Source organism: Tamandua tetradactyla, chromosome 8 (genome assembly GCF_023851605.1).
Source record: "Tamandua tetradactyla isolate mTamTet1 chromosome 8, mTamTet1.pri, whole genome shotgun sequence".
Taxonomy (NCBI): Eukaryota; Metazoa; Chordata; class Mammalia; order Pilosa; family Myrmecophagidae; genus Tamandua; species Tamandua tetradactyla.
The window spans coordinates 48,142,295-48,167,353 of NC_135334.1; the positions used below are offsets into that span (position 1 = coordinate 48,142,295).

General features: G+C 40.6%; 1 protein-coding gene across 14 annotated transcripts in view; it reads right to left on the reverse strand.

The window, feature by feature from the left end:
* Positions 1–25,059, reverse strand: part of AMOTL1 (angiomotin like 1) — a 170,866-nt gene that overhangs the window by 57,701 nt on the left and 88,106 nt on the right. For 10 of the 14 annotated variants that reach the window (XM_077113228.1, XM_077113229.1, XM_077113218.1 and 7 more), the window contains 2 exons: positions 8,209–8,352; positions 4,437–5,370 (listed from right to left, as the gene is read on the reverse strand). In XM_077113228.1, the coding sequence (XP_076969343.1) occupies positions 4,437–5,311 (875 nt within the window). In that variant the 5' untranslated portion in view covers positions 5,312–5,370; positions 8,209–8,352. Of the gene's footprint in view, positions 1–4,436; positions 5,371–8,208; positions 8,353–8,639; positions 8,788–8,848; positions 8,971–25,059 lie in introns of those variants that run through there. The other 4 variants (XM_077113217.1, XM_077113215.1, XM_077113216.1 and 1 more) reach the window with 2 other exon arrangements.

Consider the following 25,059-nt stretch of genomic DNA (forward strand, 5'->3'; position numbering starts at 1 on the left):
TGGTTATGTTTAATTCACATGGAAGGTGTGGTATGTGGCAAACAGCTCTGAATTTGCACTGTGGCTCCTCTATTTCCAAGCTGGTGGCCATGACTTAATTCCTTTAATCTCCTTCCCTAAGCCTAAATTATCATATGTAAAAATGGGGATATTAATAGAGCCCACCCCTTAGAATTGCTGTGAAAATTAAGGGAAATAATCCACAGAGAGTGCCTGGCACATAGTAAGCACTAGGTCAAGGCTTAGTCCAGCTGCTAACCACCACCACCACCATTAACTGCCAAGCATGGATACACAGAGTTTTAGAAACTGGAAAATCAGAGCAAATGTTAGAGGAAACAGATTTTAAGTTACTCTGAATCCATTAAAATATATAAATCGTACGGACAAAGAGCATAAATAAATTTAACCAGTAAAATATATAAAAAAACTTAAACTAGCTAATAACTGCAAATTAAAACAAAGACTTAAGATTTGCCTAATAAATTAGCAAAGCTTTTGTAATTATAATGCCATTGCTGGTAAAAGTACATAACACAGGCACTGGAATATTTTTGCAAAAGTTATATGGCATCAGGAGCCATTAAATGTTTATTACTATTTATCCAATAATTGCATTTTTAAATGATGATTCCTAAAGAAATAATCCAAAAATATTGAAACTTTTGGTACTCATTTTATTTATAGAGAAAATGATGAAAATTGTATACTCTGTATTATGCAGACATAAAAAGGATGGTTATGAAAACAATGAGATATTTTGGAAAAAAGCCTGATAAAATGCTATCTAAAAAAAGCTAAGATATTAAATGAAATATAATCACTGATTATAATGGGGAAAAAATTCATTTGTATAGAAAAAATTTTCACTGTGGTTGTACTAAGAAAGCAACATACCATAAGTAGTTCTTTAGCATCTCCAATTTTCAAATTTTTAAAAATAGAGCCAAATTTTTGGGGGAAAAAACATGTTTCTAGATTAATGTAGTCCACGCTACTTTGATAAAAATCAGATAATCCACCAATATTCACTCATGTATTCATTGCCATTAACAGTGTATATTGCATAAGCCAAATTATTACTTCTGGAAGTGCGCTGTTTATACAAAGTGAGTCAGAATTAACAATCCAAATGCTTGCTTTGCTTTTTAAAAGCGCAATTCTCCATAGCAACAACCTGTCAATTTCTACCTTGTCCTCATCCCTCCCATTTCCACTTTCAAACTGAAGGAAAAGGAAAATGAGCAAGAGCCTTTACTCAAGGCCAGCTCATGTTCCCTGGAGGTTCCCACCAAGTAACTCAGCAGGGAGAGGCCACCTTAGTCTGTCCATCCCTCCCAGCCACACAGCTAATCCAGGACAAGGACCAAGGTGGTGCAAGCTGTCTAGGCTTGACCAGCAGTCTCCCCATGGCATAGTCTCCATGAAAGGAGTTAAAGGGTTTTACATCATCAACACCACATCTCTATCTTTAGGAGAGAACAAGTGAGAGAATTTATACACTACTGGTGAGCCAATTATGAAAGCAAGAAATCTGAGTTCTTAATCTTTTCATCTGCTCTATCATCTGGCTCCCTTGACTCCAGGACCTTTCTGCCTCTAGGCAAAAACAGAGTGAAGGCTCCATAACTAGTGGGCTAGACCAAACCATTAAATATTTACTGAGTACTACACATTCATTTTTGCAGCACTAGGCAGGATTTGGACTAATGACCTCACTCAGAGGCCTCTCCTTCTAGTCCATGAGTCTAGGTTATGCATTTACCCAACAGTCCGCAGTTATTCCTAAACCATGCCACCCTTAATAACTAACGGTTTACCCTTTAAGTACAAGGAATACGTCAGTGAAATTACAAGGAGCTCTGTTTGTCTTCTAGATCAAAGACAACTTGAACATCATCCACCGCTGAGGTTCAGATGCAACCTTTGGAGCTGAGGCTATGATGAATGAGTCTAAAGCACGGCTGGTGTGGATGCACTTTGTTTACCTATTGGGCAAGGGCTGCACTGCTGGAGCCATGCTGGCTAGCCATGGCCAGTCTCACAAAGGGGCCCTGTCACTCTGGAGCTCAGTCTCAATGGCCTGTTACTTTTAATATTGAGATGTATCATGTCAATCCAGTCACCACATCTGGCAACCAGCTCAAACCCCCTCATATATTTCTTTTTTTTAACATCAAATCTTTGAGACAAACGACACTTCCTACAAATAACTGGGTAAATGTCCAAGAAGTGCTTCCCTTCTCCCCTGACCCTCTCTCCTCATATCACACCCACTGCCACAGGACAAAAAGAATGGTCCACTTTATGCAGTCATATTCTAAACAGTAAAGCTGAGGAGGACGAAGGAAGCTTCGTTTGGGGATTTTTTTTTTTACCTTTTATCAAGCTCTACAGGCCAAGTTAAACATTCCAGGGGAAAATGTAAAATATCATAAGCTAAATTCTGGTATGATTCAGGGATAAATATCATGGGTTATTTTAAACAACTCTGGTAAATCAATGCAGTGCAAATACCAGAGATTTGAAGACTTTTTCTTTAGCTTTCTAGTTTAAATTTCTCCTTTGATTTAAGGAGCTTTAAGAGGGAATAAAAGTCTCCTGGACCTTATCTTGGATTCTCCAGGGGGATCAGATCATGCCCACTTTTGGAAGAATGAGTTCGGCCCTGTCAGGGATCTAAAATTTGGTTTTACTTCTATGAAGCTGGCATTCTCAAGATGTTGCAGGGAAATGTGTCAGCAGCCAGGAAGTAAATGGCAGACCAGCCAGACTTCTCCCTGCCAAACTCCAGTCACTCCTTTTTTAGAAGCTGTGCAGCCAAAGGTATGTCCTACACACAGCCGCTGGGGTGGTATGGGGAAATCCCAGCTCATACCATTTAGAAACAGAAAAATAAAACCCATATGCGATTAAAGATAGTCCTGTGATATGCAGTGGCCACTTGCCTTCTATTTTCATGCCCTGTGTTCCCTCTGCATAGGTTCATCAACACCTAAACACTGATGACTCCCAAATCTCTCTCTAAAACCCAATTTCTCTGCTGAGAGCTTGATTTCCAAATGCTTATTTCCAATTACTTATTCCTCAGTTTCTCCATCTAATCAAAGACTAAATCTTGTCAATTCTGTTTCTCTATCTCTCAACATACACTATTCCTACTACCACTGCTTCAAGCTTAGACTGCCCTCGTTGATTCTTATTTGGACTACTGTGACTGTCCTTGAAGGTTCTCAGGGCCTCCTGTCTCCTTTTTACCCAACTCATCCTGCACTGCCATTGACGTCAGCCTGACAGCAACATATTGGTTCCAGCTTAAAAACATGGCTTTTCCCCATGGCTCACAGGATAAATTCTAAACTCTTTATTATGACCCTCAAAGACCTTCACCATCTGGTCTCAACTTCCCTTTCCAAACCCATCTCTGGCTGCTGCTTAACCCGTTCCATCCCAGTGTTCCATCCGTACTGTTGCAGCTCATTCACTCCTAACTTTCTGTCTGCAGAAAAGGCATTCTGTCTGCATGGTATAGCCCACTTCTTCAGCTCTGCCCTCTAACACTTATTCATCCTCTCAAAATCACCTCTTCAGTGAAGTTCTTCCCAACTCCCTCCAGGTGTGAGTGATGCAGTCCTCTGGGTCCCCCAAGCATTCTGCATACTTCTATCCTAAATCTGCACACTGTACTGCGAAGGTCTGCAGATGCTGGTTTCCCCACAACACAATGCCTTAAGCCGTTTGAGGTCTAGGAATGGGTCTTTATCGTTGAATCCCTGGCACAGAGTGGCACCAAGTATGTACTCAGTAAGTGTTACTAGATCACTCAGTCGATTGGAAGAATATATTTGAGGGCTATAAGAGGAATTAGGGCAATGGAGTCAAAAGACCAATAATTTGATGGTCAGGATACTGGAGTCTAGCCCTAGCTGACTCAGAATGTGGAAAATGTATTAATCTCTCTTGGCTTTAGTACCTTATTTGTTAATGACAGGGTGGGACTATGTGATTTCTATGGTCCCTTTTAATTTCTGAGTTGTGGCATTCAGACTACATTTTCCTTTCACTTCTACAATGAAGAAAGACTTTATAAAACCCCTTGCTAATAATATGTTCCAGGAGTTTGGATGCTCTCCACAAAGCCAGCCAGGAAAATTACTTTGTCAGGCCACTAGGCAAAGCTCCATAGCCCGGCCAACAGGCTCCTCCCCTAAGCTCATAAATCCCCAACTGCCTTCTGTTACCTTTGGAAAAGATCCCCAGTTGCTCTCTGTTCTTTTTGCCCTGTATTATTCTGACCAACAAGCAAAGCAGTTAGTTAAATATTACGCACAAGAAAAAAAAAAAACTAATGACAAAACCCTAAAATGCTAAATGCTAAAAACATGATTGCTGAATTTTGAGAAACTGAGTATTAAACCTTTCGGCTCGATAATCACCTTGTTACCCCATACTCCGGGGGTGGCTGGTACCTCAGGACGGCCACTTCTGTTCTTGCAGGCTGAGGAGTAGGGTACGGTTTGACCATCTCGTGGAGCATTCCAGGGTGCTGATCACTGTAGAAAAGCCCATGATCCTGGGTCTTGCTGACTGGGGACATCATCTGCTTGGTTTTGAAGGGATACTCAGGTGGAGGGCCTCGGGGGTCCAATACTTTACCTGCAGGCTGGGCTGGGGAGGGGCCCACTCCTGCCTTGAACCCCTTTCCATTCCCTGAGCCAGGGAGGTGTTGCTTAGCACCATTCCTCTCCAACGACAGCTGCATGATTCTCTCACTGAGGGAGCGGACGTGGCCCTGCTTAAGTTCTTTCAGGGCCTCATCCTTATGCGCTTGTCCACTGTTGGCACGGCTCACTGTGGGCCTCCCCTCAGTCCTGGACTTCTGACTGGTGCCCCCTGCCATATAGTAGCCATGGCCTACAGCCCCCGACTGTTGTTGTTGCTGCTGCTGCTGCTGCTGCTGCCCCCTGAAGAACTGCGACTGGGCTTTGGCCTCCTCGTATGTGGGCAGTTCCTCATTGTTCTGCTGAGGCTGCGTGGACCGGACCTGCTTCTCCATCACCGTATTGTCCCCCTGGTGTTCTTGACCCTGCGGTTCCTGGCGTGCCGACTGGTAGACCATTTGTGGGTCTTCTTGAGTGAGGTTTTCCGTGGAAGAAAAGCTGTTTGTAGGGTGGGCTGGTCCTGCACTCCCTGTGGCCTGGTGCTGAATGGCCAGCAAGTTCATGTTCTCGGTCGGGGAGCCATACCGCAGTTGTTCCTGGATCAGCCGCTGTAATACTCTTCCAGCTGCCGCATCCTCGGAACCTCTCATTTCCACCTCTGAGATCCTCAGAAAGCTTGGGGAGTGGAAGTTACAAAGAGGATCCTCAACTATAAGGTAAACATAAGAAAAAAGGTATCAACCTGTTTCACAGGAAATATACATCCACAAGTATGAGGTGAAAAATTAGCATTCGCACTACAACAGCATTAAAGGCAAGATTTCAAATATACCACTGCCTCTATGTGGCCTGCAATTTTTTGCAGCAGTTCTTCTCCGATGGAGTGCTGCTCTTCTACTTTTGATTCCCTTTCCTACTGCCTCCTCCTAGAACTTGCTCCATCTTTCAACCATTCCCTTTCCTTAACCTCCCAATGGCCCTTCTCTTTATCATATAAGCATGTCCAAGTCTTTCCCAACTTAAAAAAACACAAGCAAAAACCAAAATCAAACAAATAGAGATACATTTTTCTTGACCATACCATATGCCTCTAATTTTCTTCTCCCTTTCCCTTTTCTTCTAGCTGTCTTCAGTAAGGTATCTACACTTGCTGTCTCCACCTAACAAATGTTCTATCCATTGCCACTCCCACTGGTCTGATTAGAAACCAAATCCAATGAGAATTTTCCAGCTCTCATATTACACACCTAACCTTTCTGAAGCATTTGGGATGGCTGCTCACCCCCTTCCTGAAAAGGTCTCTTCACTTGGCTTCCAGGATATCTATCCCTCCTCCTGATTCTGGGTCCTGCCTCTATACATTCCTTCTCTGGCTCTCTTCGCGCTTCCCACAGTCCTGTATTGAGTGCTTTTGTATTCTAGCTCAATAGAATTGCCCTGGGTCACCACATCTACAACTCATCTTCAACTTCAGATTCATGAGATACACTATACCACCAGCTGTCCTTCCAACTCAACACACCCTCCTCATTTCCCACAACTGCTTACTCACCCACCCTAACACCATATCCTTTGCCTTGTCTACTCTTTGCCAAGCTGGAAACCTGGGAGTTTTCTTAAACTCCTTCCTCTCCCTTCCCCTCAACATCCAGTCAGTTACTGCCTATCAATTTTACTTTCTAAACATCTCTACCAACCCTCTTCTTTACTTCTGACCAATCTCCAAATTTATCATTAATAAACACAATAACAATCACAAAAAAGTATTTAAGAAGGGTTCATGCTATATCAGGTACTATACTAAACTCTTCCTATACGTTATTTCATTTATTCCAAATAAAATTTTACGAGGCAAAGATTAATTACCCCCATTTTAGAGATGAGGAGAGAGGTTCTGAGAGGATAAGTAACTTGCCCGAGATCACAGAGGTAGGAAAAAGCAGAGTCAGGTTCTGAGTCCAAATCTGTGCTTGGTCCACAGAATTTCAAACCCTCAGCACCTCAAATCCAGGCCACTCCAACAACCCCCTAATCTATTTCCTTGACTCTAATCTCATTCCCACTTCCAAACCAAGCCCTCACATCCCAATCTATCTTCCAAACTAACTTGAAAGATCTTTACAACAGGAAAACCTAATTATATCACTCCTCTGCACATCAATTACAGGAGGAAACCGACATTCTATCTTACAGTATACCAGGTACTGCCTACTCGTTTTCAGCTACATTTCAGGACACCCCACTCTGGCAACCATCTGGATTTTTATTTTATCTTCTTATTAGAGAAGCTGTAGGTTTACAGAAAAGTCATGCATAAAACACAGAACTTCCACGAACCATCCTATTATTTACATATTGCATTAGTGTGGTACATTTGTTACAATTTATGAAAGAGTATTTTTACAATTGTATTATTAACTATAGTCCATTGTTTACAACATGGGACACTACACATTCCTGTGTTTTTTTGGTTTTGTTTTTGTAATTTGTATCCTAGTAACATATACAACCTAAAATTTCCCCTTTCAACCTCATTCACATATATAATTCAATGCTGTTATGTTCACATGTTGCTATTTCCTACTTTCAGAAAATATATACTGTAATGTAGATATAAACCTGAAGTTCAACAATAAAAAATTTAAAAACAATGAAATGAGATTACAATAAATAAATAATTAATGATCCAAGGAAAGAGAGGGATGCAGGTTGGACTGTTCCACTTATTCATGCTACAAATATTTACTGTGAACCTATTATTTAGTCCAAGCATTCTGATGAGTGCTTAGGATCAAGAATAAAGAGGACCTCAGGGTAAGTGATCTGAGTGGCTTAATGGAATAAGTAAACTCAGATAAAAGTAAAAAAGTTTGAATAAAATTTTAATAAAAATTCAAATAAAAGTAAAAATATATTTCCAAAGCAAAATGATTTATTTGTATGAATACAAAAAGGACTGGGGTTGCTAAACATGAAAACTACTGAATGTACTTTTAAACAAGGTAGGAGAGAACCGAGTTATCAGCACATTTGGCAAGAGCCATGAGATTCTTCCCTAAAATTTTAAAGACTTCCACATAGATTTATCAATCTCAGAAGCTCTCAAAAATTTTTTAAAGTTTTTTTAAAAAAAGGTACTTCCTCCCTACTCTAGTTTTTGGATTATTTCTTCTGAACTTCTGAGTTATTTGCAGAAAAAGAGACAAACACAAAAAGCAGAAAAAGAAATGAAAGATTTGGGGAAAGAGTAGGAAAAAGTTCTTAGGAATTAGATAGAGAAAAATGAGGGAACAAATAGCATAATTCCAATATAATACCTAAAATCAACAAAGGGAATCACATATTATAGTGAAATAATCTATAAATGACCCTAGCACAGCATGATTAAAAATAAGGAACCTTCTTAAGAAGAGACAACCAACAATCCAACCATTGTTCTTTAAAAGAAAGATAGAAAATAAAGAAAAATCAAAATTATGCAAAAGAGCTAAAAATAGGAAACATAAAATCATTTACTTTTCTGATAAGAGCCAGTAAAAGGACTTACCAACTTTTTCCCTGATGCTACTGCTTGCCTCCACCGTCAGAGCAGACTCTTCATGCCTCCCAGAATAGAGCTGAAAGTCCGGGAAAAAGTAGTTGGGGTCTCCTAGAATCTGGGCAGTGGAGCTGTAACAAGCAGGAGGAGGACCTGGGGGGGAAGAAGCAAAATGTTGATTAGTGCCAATAAAATCCTCCTCCTTCCTGTGTGACTCACCAGAGCCCACGAGGCTTTCCCACAACATTTCAACTTATAGTGGGTGCTGTGTCTTTTTGATTCATAAAATTCCAAAGTTGCTATTCAGAATTATCACAAGTCCAACCACCCACCAAAATGACCCACAAGGTCAAAATAACAATCTCCAAGGCACAAATGCTTTCACACAACCCAGTTCCAAGGGCAGCGGCAGTAACACCAACACAACTCAAGTCCAATACCTAAATGACCAAGTCACCAAGTCACAAAGTTTGCAATGGTCAAGGTAGAGAACAGCAACGAGAGAAGTAGGAAGGCCGGGAAAGGAAAACTAAAATGGAAAGAGCAGCTGTCTCAGAATATATAAAAGATACAGAGAAGGGTGGTCATTTTGCCAGACCACGTGTCAGCAAGAGAATGTCCCAGCCCAGGGCAGAGCCCTCAGACTCACTCAAAGCTTTCCAGAGTCTCAGGTTGCAGCGTGGAGCTGAGGTTAGGAGTTGTGGCCTTCTGCCAAGCACTGGCCTTTCAGATCCCATTTATCTGCTTCACACACAAACTGGAGTGTGCTTCCTGTTTCAATTACATGTGACGCAATATTCACTCCTACAGTAACTGAACATGCGATGCCACTATAATAACACTGATACCGCACATACAGTATCCATAGGAACATTCAGCAGGATAGGCCTGGGCTGTCTTCCAAGCTCTCCACACTGATTTCTCGGCCTGGCACCAAGTTTAAGGTGCTTTTCTTTTCTTTCTTTTTTTTTTTTTCTTTGCAAAAGTAATTTATTTTACTCTGGGGAAAGAGTCACACTATTTTTTTTTTTAATTAAAATCCTTGCCCCAAACATAATTTCATTAGAAGAAATATTATGCTTTCAGGAATAATTTTAAATTGGTAATCTGACAATTCTTGCTGGGTGTGTTATCTACCCGTTCTCCAGAAGGCCAAAGCTAGTGGTAGGTAACTAATTAATTATATGGTGGGGTCATAACATTGGAAGTTTTTACCTTCTGCCTGACTTTACTTACCTCAAGACATGAAATAGTATTTGTGTGTGTGCTCACGTGTGAAATAGACATATTTGAACCAGAAAGAATAAAAAATACTTTGGCAACTGGAACATTTATAAATTTAAAATAAATACAGTTAGCTCTTCCACATCAGGGGGGTTAGGGGTACTGCACCCCCATAATCTGGAAAACCCACATAAATTTTTAGTTTCAGGGTTTCTGGAAACTCCGTAGCTGCTTCTCCCGTTACTTTTACATTACATAGGCTAAACATTTTTTTAAATTTTCAAACCAACCTTTGCTGTCCTGAAAATCCTAGGGGTAGACCCTTCACCTTCATTTTCCTTTAAGGAATCATATAAGGACTGAGCCTTTTCTCGTATGATGCCAGCATCTACCGGAATGTCTTTTTATGATAATCCTGCACGCAAAAGAATGTTGGACTTTCTAAGCACGTGAGAAGGAGGATCATGTGGTTTATGCAAATGCTTTGCAGTTGCTGGCTTAGTTCTAGTGACAGCTTCATGGATTTTCTTCTCTTTTTTTTCTTGATATGCCTCACAGTCAACCCTAACACGCTATATTGGTGGCCAACCGCAGGAGCCGTATTGTCTGAAAAGCATATCTAACATTCTCCTTTTTCCTTCAAGCTCATCACTTTTCTCTGTTACTTGGGGGCCCTTTCCAAACCAATAGGCACACTGTGCTTGACAGCCATGTTTTTTATTTTTTTTTTGCATGGGCAGGCACCAGTTTTTCTTTATCTCTGTTTTGGGGGGAGGGACACCCATCGTTTTAATAGCATTTAAGGTGTTAAAACAACACAAGATACAAAACACTTGCGATGCAAAACCGCAAGATGTCATGTGAGAGATGGCCGTAAACACGCTTGGCATCCCCAAACCAGAGCATAGAACCGCAGTTCTTTTACTACAAATTTAGTTTTAAGAAAAAAAAAATTGTGTAGCTGTTCCTTTGTTACCAAACAGTAAAATGCATACTGTACAGGTAATGTTATATATAACAGTATATATATATATATATATATCATCAATGCATAAGATATATATATATATATCTTATGCATTGATGAATTACTAAACTTTTTAAGATATCTCTCTACATTTCTAGTTTTTCTAAGTTGTCTGCAGCTTCTGCAAAACTCCCCCAAAATTTCCATTTAACTTCTTCTGCCAACCTGCGATAAACGCTCACTGCAATGGGGAGAGTCTCAATGTGGAAGGACAAACTGTAAGGCAGTTGTGACGCTCATCTTAAAGAGGAGCACAGGCCTCGATTCACAGCCCCAACACGTGAAGGAGCACGTCAGTGTTCTCTTTTTGGTCAACCTGCACGGATGGCCCTTTTCTGGGCCGAACCTTCCACATCTACAAATCTAAAAGTCTAGAGCTAAAATTAGGAATTGTGGGTACAAAGGCAAACAGGTGGAGAACATTGGTGAATGAGAGAAGTGCAAGGGGGAACCTGGGCCATGCGTTAGCATCACCTGGGGAATTCTGACACTCCCATATGCAGGCCTCACCCCAGATCTCTCTAAGCAGAATCTCTGGGGATGCGACCCAGACAGCTACAGCTTTTAAAGCTCCTCAGATGATTCCAATGTGCAGCCAAGGTCAAGACTTCCTAATCTAGAAGTAGAGCAGAAAACACGGGCAAAAAGTAAATACCTTTTGTGTTCCCATCCCTACCTGTTCTACAAATCAGAGTAACAGGGGAGTTGAGGGCCCACATGCTTCATAAAAGAAAGCATAGCGTTTCTTATAGTAGATCTGGGTCGGAAATAGCATCTGCCAGTATATTTACAGATTTTGGGTGTGACCATTTGGTCACATGACCAAGAATGTTCAATGATAACACAGAGGCCTAACTATGGTAAAAATAGGTGTGTGCAAGCATGTACATCTCAGGGTGTGTAGGGGAGTGTGTGAAAGCATATATACGGAATCCAGTTAAGAACCCCTGCACCAAGCCATTCAGTCACTATAGCATTGGTGTGTATTCCTTTTCCACCCCGTAACCAAAGAGCCTGCCAGCTAAGGGCCGGTTCAAGAGTCCCTGACCACAGGATACCATAGGTGAGGGCCCGGATGGAGGAAACGAGAGATAGGCCATCTTTCACAACTTTTTCCACAGGCCTCGTTGTTAGGAAAGAGCCACGGCACTTTACACACACAAGCACAGGTCACATACCTGAGCAGACCAAAGGACAGGCAACCCAGCTGTGTGTCAGTGACCATGTATGACATCTCTTCTGGCACACACCTCGTGGCCCACACATTCACTAAGAGTTACACATTCCACTGCCACCCAGGACACCTCGGAGGTGAAGAAAAGCTGGAGAGACAGATGATCAGCACCAGCTCTGGAGACAGACAGGCCTAGGTATTAACCACTCCACCAAGTGAAGAGAGAAAACCAAGGAGAGCCATCCCAGCGCTGACACAGCCCAAAGGAACCACTTCAACTTCTAGATTCCCCCCTGGGCAGACGAGGCGAAGTGATGCTGAGGAGCAGCACAGAGTCTGCAGCAGATTCCTGGGCCAGACCCAGAGATGTGAGAGAGGACCTGTCCCCTTCCACAAGGTCCTAACCTTCCCCTGTCTAGGTTGGGCTCTTCACTGGGAACTCCTGTAGCCCAGACTGGGTCTATTTTCCTAATCAAAATCCAGGGCCTATGAGCTAACCAAATGAGTCATGGATATTCAAAATGAGAAACAAAGAAAAACACACATGGCATAAAAGGACGCTGTCTTCTTTACAGCTCTCCACACCCACACCCAGAAGCAGGAGCTGTGAGAAGCCACAGGAGACGCTGATACGACTGGTAGCCAGGAAGCCCCTGCAAGGCTTGCTCAGGCCTAGGGCCAAGTAACAGCGGAAATTTTTAGGGGAGTCCACTGACTATCAAAGATTCCGCTGGTGCCCTAGGGTATAAGATACGCAGCATGGTTAGCCCTAGGGGCTTCATGAGGACTCTCCGCACAAGGCCCTCTTGTAACTAGGGTTACCCTGTCAAACCGGAACTTGTCTAAGTTTATCAGCCACAGCGTACCCGTGCGAAAGGGAGGTCAGCTCTCTGCCAGGCCTCTCTCCTGAGTGGGGGCAAGTGCAGCTCTTATGGCCCCAGCCCTGAAGGAAAGCTAAAGATGTGGTTGTTCTGCCCTCAACAGAGGGTGAAATTCTGAAATTTTAGTTTGAGAGTTCGACATTTTTGCCTTATAGTGTCTATGACCCACTTCATCAAGAATGGTTCCTTTTTTTTTTTTCCACAAAATCTGCATGTCATTTTGCAACATGAAGAATCCTTTGCTTCTCAACGAGCGTGACTGCTTTTGGCTTGCTTCTGGAACTCTGAAAACTTCCTTCCCATTATGGTTATATGCTGTTACTTTCTTTGTAACTGTGCAGAGACCTTTAGGTAATGTGACCCGAAACAAGGCTTTTTCCCCCTTACTCAATAGCAGCGATAACAAAGGACTTCATTATTGAAGGAAAAATGAATTCAGTTTTCTGAGGCAAGCAAGAGGCATAACAAGGAACCCTGCCGACCTGCTCATCTACTTCACCTCTCACTGTAGCTAGTTATTTCCCAAGGTCAGATCCTGAATTTATAAGCAGGCCGATGCAGCAGGCAAAATGGAAGGCTCAGAAATATCTTTAGGTTTAAACCTTGAAGGAGATTCAAATTGTCACCCCACTCTCATTCAGCCTATATACACAATTGGGAAATTACTGGACTTTAAATTCCACTTTCAGCAAGCCATTCCTTTGTCTATTACCGTTCAGCAATCAACCTTCATTTAACTTTTCATTACAGTAACCAATACAGAGCACAAAATTTCCCATTATAATATTTAAGTACACAAATCAGTCGTATTAATTATATTTTACAATATTGTGCTCCCATCACTGACATCTGTAACCACTTCTTTTTCATCTCCTCAAACAGAAACTACTCACCATTAAACTATAATTCCCTCTTCCTGCTCTAGTCCCCACCCCTGGCAACTTATAAACCACCATCTGTATCTCTATGAAGTTTGGTTCTAGGTATTTCATGTAAGCGAGATCACACAATATTTGTCTTTCTGTGCCTGGCTTATTTTGTTCAACATGATGCCTTCAAGGTGCATCTATGTTGCAACCTGCACCAAAACTTCATTCCTTTTTACGGATGAATATTATTCCATTTGTATGCATATACCACATGCTGTTTATCCATTCATTCATTGATGTACACTTGATTTGCATCCAGATATTTGGGATGCAAATATCTGTTTAGAGTCCCAGCTTTCAATTCTTTGGGGTATATACCAAAAGGTGCGATTATCAGATCGTATGGCAATTCTATTTTCAATTTCCTGAGGAACCACCAAACTGATTTCCCTCATAACTGCACCATTCAAAAGTGCCACCAATAATGTATAAAGGTTCTTATTTCTCTACATCCTTGCCAACATTTCTTTTTTTTTTTTTCATTAATTAACGGAAAAAAAGAAATTAACCCAACATTTAGAAATCATACCATTCTACATATGCAATTAGTAATTCTTAACATCATCACATAGATGCATGATCATCGTTTCTTAGTACATTTGCATCGGTTTAGAGGAACTAGCAACACAACAGAAAAAGATATAAAATGTTAATATAGAGAAAAGAAATAAAAGTAGTAATAATAGTAAAAAAAAAAAAAAAAACAACAAAAAAAAAACCTATAGCTCAGATGTAGCTTCATTCAGTGTTTTAACATGATTACTTTACACTTAGGTATTATTGTGCTGTCCATTTTTGAGTTTTTGTATCTAGTCCTGTTGCACAGTCTGTATCCCTTCAGCTCCAATTACCCATTATCTTACCCTGTTTCTAACTCCTGCTGGACTCTGTTACCAATGACATATTCCAAGTTTATTCTCGAATGTCCGTTCACATCAGTGGGACCATACAGTATTTGTCCTTTAGTTTTTGGCTGGACTCACTCAGCATAATGTTCTCTAGGTCCATCCATGTTATTACATGCTTCATAAGTTTATCTTGTCTTAAAGCTGCATAATATTCCATCGTATGTATATACCACAGTTTGTTTAGCCATTCTTCTGTTGATGGACATTTTGGCTGTTTCCATTTCTTTGCAATTGTAAATAACGCTGCTATAAACATTGGTGTGCAAATGTCCGTTTGTGTCTTTGCCCTTAAGTCCGTTGAGTAGATACCTAGCAATGGTATTGCTGGGTCGTATGGCAATTCTATATTCAGCTTTTTGAGGAACCGCCAAACTGCCTTCCACAGTGGTTGCACCATTTGACATTCCCACCAACAGTGGATAAGCGTGCCTCTTTCTCCGCATCCTCTCCAGCACTTGTCATTTTCTGTTTTGTTGATAATGGCCATTCTGGTGGGTGTGAGATGATATCTCATTGTAGTTTTGATTTGCATTTCTCTAATGGCCAGGGACATTGAGCATCTCTTCATGTGCCTCTTGGCCATCCATATTTCCTCTTCTGGTAGGTATCTGCTCAAGTCTTTTTCCCATTTTGTAATTGGGTTGGCTGTCTTTTTGTTGTTGAGTGGAACAATCTCTTTATAAATTCTGGATACTAGACCTTTATCTGATATGTCATTTCCAAATACTGTCTCCCATTGTGTAGGCTGTCTTTCTACTTTCTTGATGAAGTTCTTTGATGCACAAAAGTGTTTAATTTTGAGGAGCTCCCATTTATTTATTTCCTTCTTCAGTGCTCTTGCTTTAGGTTTAAGGTCCATAAAACCGCCTCCAATTGTAAGTTTCATAAGATATCTCCCTACATTTTCCTCTAACTGTTTTATGGTCTTAGACCTAATGTTTAGATCTTTGATCCATTTTGAGTTAACTTTTGTATAAGGTGTGAAATATGGGTCTTCTTTCATTCTTTTGCATATGGATATCCAGTTCTCTAGGCACCATTTATTGAAGAGACTGTTCTGTCCCAGGTGAGTTGGCTTGACTGCCTTATCAAAGATCAAATGTCCATAGATGAGAAGGTCTATATCTGAGCACTCTATTAGATTCCATTGGTCGATAAATCTATCTTTATGCCAATACCATGCTGTTTTGACCACTGTGGCTTCATAATATGCCTTAAGTCCGGCAGCGCGAGACCTACAGCTTCGTTTTTTTCCCTCAAGATGTTTTTAGCAATTCAGGGCACCCTGCCCTTCCAGATAAATTTGCTTATTGGTTTTTCTATTTCTGAAAAATAAGTTGTTGGGATTTTGATTGGTATTGCATTGAATCTGTAGATCAATTTAGGTAGGATTGACATCTTAATTATATTTAGACTTCCAATCCATGAACATGGTATGCCCTTCCATCTATTTAGGTCTTCTGTGATTTCTTTTAACAGTTTTTTGTAGTTTTCTTTATATAGTTTTTTTGTCTCTTTAGTTAAATTTATTCCTAGGTATTTTATTCTTTTAGTTGCGATTGTAAATGGGATTCGTTTCTTGATTTCCCCCTCAGCTTGTTCATTACTAGTGTATAGAAATGATACAGATTTTTGAATGTTGATCTTGTAACCTGCTACTTTGCTGTACTCATTTATTAGCTCTAGTAGTTTTGTTGTGGATTTTTCCGGGTTTTCGATGTATTGTATCATATCGTCTGCAAACAGCGATAGTTTTACTTCTTCCTTTCCAATTGTGAGGCCTTGTATTTTCTTTTTCTTGTCTAATTGCTCTGGCTAGAACCTCCAACACAATGTTGAATAATAGTGGTGATAGTGGACATCCTTGTCTTGTTCCTGATCTTAGGGGGAAAGTTTTCAATTTTTCCCCATTGAGGATGATATTAGCTGTGGGTTTTTCATATATTCCCTCTATCATTTAAAGGAAGTTCCCTTGTATTCCTATCTTTTGAAATGTTTTCAACAGGAAAAGATGTTGAATCTTGTCAAATGCCTTCTCTGCATCAATTGAGATGATCATGTGATTTTTCTGCTTTGATTTGTTGATATGGTGTATTACATTAATTGATTTTCTTATGTTGAACCATCCTTGCATACCTGGGATGAATCCTACTTGGTCATGATGTATAATTCTTTTAATGTGTTGTTGGATACGATTTGCTAGAATTTTATTGAGGATTTTTGCATCTATATTCATTAGAGAGATTGGCCTGTAGTTTTCTTTTTTTGTAATATCTTTGCCTGGTTTTGGTATGAGGGTGATGTTGGCTTCATAGAATGAATTAGGTAGTGTTCCCTCCACTTCGATTTTTTTGAAGAGTTTGAGGAGAGTTGGTACTAATTCTTTCTGGAATGTTTGATAGAATTCACATGTGAAGCCATCTGGTCCTGGACTTTTCTTTTTAGGAAGCTTTTGAATGACTAATTCAATTTCTTTACTTGTGATTGGTTTGTTGAGGTCATCTATTTCTTCTTGAGTCAAAGTTGGTTGTTCATGTCTTTCCAGGAACCCGTCCATTTCATCTAAATTGTTGTATTTATTAGCATAAAGTTGTTCATAGTATCCTGTTATTACCTCCTTTATTTCTGTGAGGTCAGTAGTTATGTCTCCTCTTCCATTTCTGATCTTATTTATTTGCATCCTCTCTCTTCTTCTTTTTGTCAATCTTGATAAGGGCCCATCAATCTTATTGATTTCCTCATAGAACCAACTTCTGGTCTTACTGATTTTCTCTATTGTTTTCATGTTTTCAATTTCATTTATTTCTGCTCTAATCTTTGTTATTTCTTTCCTTTTGCTTGCTTTGGGATTAGTTTGCTGTTCTTTCTCCAGTTCTTCCAAGTGGACAGTTAATTCCTGCATTTTTGCCTTTTCTTCTTTTCTGATATAGGCATTTAGAGCAATAAATTTCCCTCTTAGCACTGGCTTTGCTGCGTCCCATAAGTTTTGATATGTTGTGTTTTCATTTTCATTCGCCTCGAGGTATTTACTAATTTCTCTTGCAATTTCTTCTTTGACCCACTCGTTGTTTAAGAGTGTGTTGTTGAGCCTCCACGTATTTGTGAATTTCTGGCATTCCGCCTATTATTGATTTCCAACTTCATTCCTTTATGATCCGAGAAAGTGTTGTGTATGATTTCAATATTTTTAAATTTGTTAAGACTTGCTTTGTGACCCAGCATATGGTCTATCTTTGAGAATGATCCATGAGCACTTGAGAAAAAGGTGTATCCTGCTGTTGTGGGATGTAATGTCCTATAAATGTCTGTTAAGTCTAGCTCCTTTATAGTAATATTCAGATTCTCTATTTCTTTATTGATCCTCTGTCTAGATGTTCTGTCCATTGATGAGAGTGGTGAATTGAAGTCTCCAACTATTATGGTATATGTGTCTATTTCCCTTTTCAGTGTTTGCAGTGTATTCCTCACGTATTTTGGGGCATTCTGGTTCGGTGCGTAAATATTTATGATTGTTATGTCTTCTTGTTTAATTGTTCCTTTTATTAGTATATAGTGTCCTTCTTTGTCTCTTTTAACTGTTTTACATTTGAAGTCTAATTTGTTGGATATTAGTATAGCCACTCCTGCTCTTTTCTGGTTGTTATTTGCATGAAATATCTTTTCCCAACCTTTCACTTTCAACCTATGTTTATCTTTGGGTCTAAGATGTGTTTCCTGTAGACAGCATATAGAAGGATCCTGTTTTTTAATCCATTCTGCCAATCTATGTCTTTTGATTGGGGAATTCAGTCCATTAACATTTAGTGTTATTACTGTTTGGATAATATTTTCCTCTACCATTTTGCCTTTTGTATTATATATATCATATCTGACTTTCCTTCTTTCTACACTCTTCTCCATACCTCTCTCTTTTGTCTTTTCGTATCTGACTCTAGTGCTCCCTTTAGTATTTCTTGCAGAGCTGGTCTCTTGGTCACAAATTCTCTCAGTGACTTTTTGTCTGAGAATGTTTTAATTTCTCTCTCATTTTTGAAGGACAATTTTGCTGGATATAGGAGTCTTGGTTGGCAGTTTTTCTCTTTTAGTAATTTAAATATATCATCCCACTGTCTTCTAGCTTCCATGGTTTCTGTTGAGAAATCTACACATAGTCTTATTGGGTTTCCCTTGTATGTGATGGATTGCTTTTCTCTTGCTGCTTTCAAGATCCTCTCTTTCTCTTTGACCTCTGACATTCTAACTAGTAAGTGTCTTGGAGAACGCCTATTTGGGTCTAATCTCTTTGGGGTGCGCTGCACTTCTTGGATCTGTAATTTTAGGTCTTTCATAAGAGTTGGGAAATTTTCAGTGATAATTTCTTCCATTAGTTTTTCTCCTCCTTTTCCCTTCTCTTCTTCTTCTGGGACACCCACCCACAACACGTATATTTGTGCGGTTCATATTGTCCTTGAGTTCCCTGATACCGTGTTCAAATTTTTCCATTCTTTTCCTGATAGTTTCTGTTTCTTTTTGGAATTCAGATGTTCCATCCTCCAAATCACTAATTCTATCTTCTGTCTCTTTAAATCTATCATTGTAGGTATCCATTGTTTTTTCCATCTTTTCTACTTTATCCTTCACTTCCATAAGCTCTGTGATTTGTTTTTTCAGTTTTTCTATTTCTTCTTTTTGTTTAGCCCATCTCTTCTTCATGTCGTCCCTCAATTTATTGATTTTGTTTTTGAAGAGGTTTTCCATTTCTGTTCGTATATTCAGCATTAGTTGTTTCAGCTCCTGTATCTCATTTGAACTATTGGTTTGTTCCTTTGACTGGGCCATATTTTCAATTTTCTGAGCATGATCCATTATCTTCTGCTGGCGTCTGGGCAATTAGTCAGATTTCCCTGGGTGTTGGACCCAACAGGTTGAAAGATTTTTCTGTGAAATCTCTGGGTTCTGTTTTTCTTATTCTTCCCAGTAGGTGGCGGTCGTGGCACACGTTTGTCTGCGGGTTCCACCAGTAAAAGGTGCTGTGGGTCCTTTAAGTTTGGAAAACTCTTGCCGTGGGGGAGGTTCGCCAGCCGAAGCGGCTTGGAAGAGTGCCAGCCGGCCCGGGGGTCCGAACGCGGGGAGGGTCGCCGGCTGCCGCAGCCCGGGAAAGCGCCCGACTGAATTTCCTAGTCGGCCCGTGGTGCCAAGCCTGGCGGGAGGGCGCCAGCCGCCACAGCCCGGGAGAGTGCACCATTCCCAGCCGGACCGGGGAGTCACGTGTTTGGAAGGGACCCCCCCGGTCACCATTCTCCGCGGTCTGGGGATTTCCGACCCAACTCTCTCAGTTGGTCCGGGGGGCCTCGCGTGGTGGGGGCGCCAGCCGCTGCGGCCCAAGGAGACCACCTGCCCAATTCTGCCAGGTGGCCAGGGAAGGAGGAAGGGAGGGACTCCGGCCGCTTGCCGTCCCGCCCGGCAAAGCCCGCGCCCCTCGGCGATCTCACCGGAGCTGGTTCTCCCAGACAGTCAGCCGTTCCAGGATGGGGTATGCCATCCCTTTGATTTCCGTCGTGGCTCCGGGAGCTGCTCTGTATCGTCTCCACTCCCCCAGTAGCTGTTCTGGAGGAGGAAAGGTGAGGGTGGCAAGGCTGTCGAGGACGGTGGCGGAGGAGCCAGTGAAGGCGGAAGAGGGCACGGTGGTGGTTGGAGAGCTGCCGGAGCAGGAGGAGAAAGGGAAGGATAAGATGGCGGATGGAGCGCCACCGGAGCAGAAGGGGAAAGAGGAGGGCTGGCTGGCGGCGGGAGCGCCGCCGGTGGAGAAAGAGGGAGAGGAGGGCTGGCTGGCGGCGGGAGCGCCGCCGGCGGAGAAAGAGAGAGCCTTTGCCAACATTTCTAAAAATTATAACCATCTTACTGGGTGTGAAGTGGAACTTCACTGTGTTTTTGATTTGCATGTTCTTAATGGTTAGTGATTTTGAGTTTCTTTGTGTGTGCTTACTGGCCACTCGTATATCTTCTTTGGCGAAATGTCTATGTAAGTCCTTTGCCCATTTCTAAATTGGGTTATTGTCTTTTTGTTATTAAGCTGTAACAGTTCTTTAGATATTCTGAACATCAAACCCTTTTCATATATATAGTTAGTGATTATTCTTCCAGTTTGTAGGTTGTTTTCACTTTCTTGTGTCCTTTAGCGTACAAAAGTTTTTAATTTTGTCTGTCCATTTTCTCTATTTTCTTCTTTTATTGCTCATGCTTTGGGTAGCATACCTAAGAAATTACTATCAAATGACATCTCCCCCACCACAACCACTATGTTTCTTCTAGAAGTTTTATGCTTTTAGAGCTTATGTTTAGGTCCTTGACCAATTTAGAGTTAATTTTTGTATATGGTATGAGGTAGGGGGTCTAACTTCATCCTTCTGCCCATGTGGATATCCAATTTTCCCAACACCATTTGTTGAAGAAACCATTTTTTCCTCAATTAATGTACTTGGCACTCTTGTCAAAAATCAGTTGACCATAAGTAAGTGTGTTTTCTGGATTCTCAATTCTACTCCATTGCTCTGTGTGTCTATCTTTATGTCAATACCATACTGTTTTGATTACTGTGGCTCTGTAGTAAGTTTTGAAATTGGGAAGTGTGAGACCTCCAACTTTATCCTTCCTTTGTAACGCTGATTTGGCTATTCAGAGGCTCCTGCAATTCCATATCAATTTGAGAATCAGCTTTCCTATCTCTACAAAACAGGCTGCTAAGATTTTATAGGTATTATGTTGAATCTGTAGACATCTTTGGAAAATATTGACATCTTAAAAGTCTTCCTATCTATGATGTCTCGACATTTATTTAGATCTTCCTCCATTTCTTTCAGCAACACTTTCTGGTTTTCAATGTACCAGCGATGTCTTGACATTTATTTAGATCTTCCTCCATTTCTTTCAGCAACACTTTCTGGTTTTCAATGTACCAGCCCTTCACCTCCTTAGTTAAATTTATTCCTATGTATTTCATTCTTTTTTGAGTTATTGTGAATAGGACTGGTTGTTGTTTTGCTTTTTCAATTTCCATTTCAAAATATTCTTTGGTGGCATATAGAAGCATAACTGAATTTTTAAAAAATTTTTCTTTAATGCAGTTTTTTTGCAATATATTCACACATCAATGCATTCAATTCACTGGCTCACTGTATCATCACAGAGTTGTGAATACTCACAACTAATTTTGGAGTGATAATCCTTGTAGCCTGCAACTTTGTTGAATTCATTTATCAATTCTAGCAATTTGCTTTGAGATTTTCTCTATAAAGGATCATGCCACTATGAATAGGCATAGTTTTACTTCCTCCTTTTGGATTTGCATGCCTTTCATTTCTTTTTCTTGCCTTACTTTTCTGGCAAGGACTTCCACTATAATGTTGAATTGTAGTGGTGAAAGTAGACATCCTTGCTTGTTCCTGAACTCGAGGAAAGGTTTTCAGTCTTTTACCACTGAGTATAAGATTCACTATAGGCTTTTCAAGTTCAAATTTTATTTAATTTTCAACGCTAAAATCAGACCCTTCCTTTAACTATCAACTGCCTCACTGGTCTCAGCATCCTGTGAATATGTCATCCTCATTCCCCAGGTCTCGGCCAAATATGCCATCCTCTAGTGGCCAAATATGCCATCCTCTAGCCTCACCTCGTGCAACTACTTACTTTAAAGTTTACCCCAGTCAACCTTACCTCTGGTTTACCTCCTCCTCTAGAGCACCTTCTCCACTACACCAGTCCCCCATCCCTCACCAGCCACAGCAATTATGATCTGAGGCACACAATTCAGCACTTGAATATCAACTAACTAGTACTGTATGATAATCATTAATTGTCCTGGTGAAATTGTAAGCACTCTGAAGACAGGGATCACAAGTTTCTGCAAGTAGCATATAAAGGATACACTAACTACTTGCTGGCTGATGGAGAACACGGCATTATCCTCTGGGATAGTCTAGCTACGAAATAAGTGTTTCAAAAAAATAGTCAGGGTGGTGCAACGGTGGCTCAGTGGCAGAATTCTCGCCTGCCTGCGGGTGACCCAGGTTTGATTTCTGGAGCCTGTCCACGTCAAAAAAAAAAAATGGTCAAAGATCCCTTCAAAGCTGTCCTCAGAGTTTCTGATAATTCCTTGTTCAGCTCCTTAAGATGAGGGAGCACCTCCCCATCTCCCCTTTGCAGCTGATACTAGTGTTAAGTCTGCAGGCCCATTCCTCACAGCCACCGCTAACTGCAAAACAACTCCCACGTGTTATTTTGCCAAAGTGCAAACTTTCTGCCAGCTACCTGTAATTCAAAACCTCCTAATGTATTTAAAACAATTTCACTGTCTAGACTAGAATAACCTCCTATAACTTTCTAACAGAGATGTTAACCACAGCAACAAACAATTCTGTGGCTTTACCTTCCCTTTCAAAGAGCTAAAGAATTCTGAGTGTGCCACTGGTCTCAAAGTTAAAGGTAAGCAATCAAGTCTTCCGACTTTGGCAGATCTTGAGGATTTTCTGGGGTGAGTAATGCTCTGCTCGGGAAAACTGGAAGCCCTGGAAACAATGTTCAGAAGAGGGCCTGGAAGAACCCATGACCAGAACCTGAAGAATAAGGGCTGGTCTGTTCAAGAGTCCTCACGTGAAACCTAGCTAGTGCCTCGGGTTAGCCAATTCACACTGCAGGAAAGTAAGACCTTAGCCAAGCACAGACTGGTGATGGCGCCCTTTTCTATGAATACTTGCACTTTACAACATGCACTTTTTTTTTTACAGGGGCAGGTACCAGGAAATGAGCCCAGGTCTCCGGCATGGAAGGCGAAAACCCTGCCACTGAGCCACCACAGCCTGCCCAACACGCAATTTTAAAAAAAGGAAACAGAGGAGTCTCCACCACTAAACTAAAAGTACACAATGGAATACACTATCTCACTCTCCCCAAGAAAGCATTATCTGAAACTCAAGAGTGGGGGTGGGGGTAAGTTTCAAAAATTTCCCATCCCTACATAGCATGTTCTCCCTGGACACCAAATTTGAATTCTAATCCCTGGACCAATCCATCTATTCTAGAAAATAAGTGTGTGTGTGGGGGGGGGAACCAAGAACAAAAAACACCCCACCAATGTCTATTTAATTTAGACTCTCTTGAAGTGGAATTTATGGTGGATAACTTTATCTAAACTTGTCTGAAGTTCAACTGTGTAATGCTTATTTAGAAAAATCTCTGGGATATTATCAGTGTGAACCACAATGCAGAAAGTATGCTTAACCTTTAAAGTAACAATTAGGTTCAACAGCGCAGTGTGTTGTAGCTATAAATACAAAGTAATGAGTTAGACAGTTCTTGGCCTTAGATATTATGATTTAGTTCTATATGCACACAACTAACCAAGTCTAATTGCAGAGTTCAGTGTTCTATTAAAGAGATGCAATGCTTTGGATGTCCAGAAGTAATTCATTACTAACTGTTGACTGAGGGAATTGACTAGAGCTGAAATGGCAAGGAAAAAGAGATAAGTGAGCTGAACCATGAAAAACCTGAGGATGTTAACTCATGGCAGAGTGGGGAGGGTGTCAGTGAGAAAAGATCATTCCAACATAGAAAAAGCATAAACAGAGGGACTGAGTCATGAAAATACTGTCTCTTTAAGGAATGGAGAGGTCAATGCAGCTTGAACACCGGTGAGAAGGATGAAATTACATCTGAGGATCCAAAATCCAGTATTTATGGAAGTCTTTTCAGAAGCATTGGATTATGCTTATACTACTATATAGTTGGAAAATAATTTAGAAATTATGCAATTCAACTACTATATTCCTGATAGTCAATCAGCCTCTAATTAAATACCTTTAATTTAGGGGACCCCTAATTCTTGGTGGCACATTCCATCTCCCATTACAATAGCCAAAGTTTCCCCTCCTCGTTCCAGCAGCTAAGACCAGGTATAAGTCCTAGGTCCAGACAGCTGGATGTTCTAACCTAGGATTTTGAGTCTTGAAGAAATGGCACAAAGACAAAAGGGCACCTGATAAATTATCTAGTGCCATCACCAAGAATCCACAAGTATCAGCGGTATCTATGATAGCCTCATCTTAAGAAGACTAGTAGGTTCCTTTGCTAGTTTTCTGTTAAATATATATATCTGCCTATGTTCTTCCCCATTTCCTGGGCCTTCCCATTAATTCTGTGAGCTTCCAATAAAGTCCTCTTTTGCTTAAATCAGATATGGTCATTTTCTGTTGCTTACAGTCAAGACCCTGTAGATATAGAGACTTACATTTCTAAAAAATGAATTGTTGTAACCTCCATTCTAAAACAACATTCTGTCTGTATCTTAAGTACAACATGATGTCTTTAGCACAATCTGCCTTGAATTATAGTAACCTATGACTATCACCCCACATATCCTTTGCACAAACCATAGAGAAATACTTAGTTTCCCCAAAGTTACCCCCATCAATAGCGTCTTTCTCACCTTATTAGTCTAGAAAACTCATACATTGGCCCATAGCAGATGCTAAAAAAAAAAAAAAAGATGCTAATTTATTCAAATTCTACACTAAACTCTACTCTAGTAGTGCTTCCTCCAGGAAGTCATCTCTTCTTCTTTCCCATTTTTTAATATGCCACTCATCTGTGCTCCCCATAGCATTCTATGCAAATTTATGACATAATATATTAAATTACCCCTGTATTTAGTTTACTTTTTCTCTCATCATCAACTCATAAG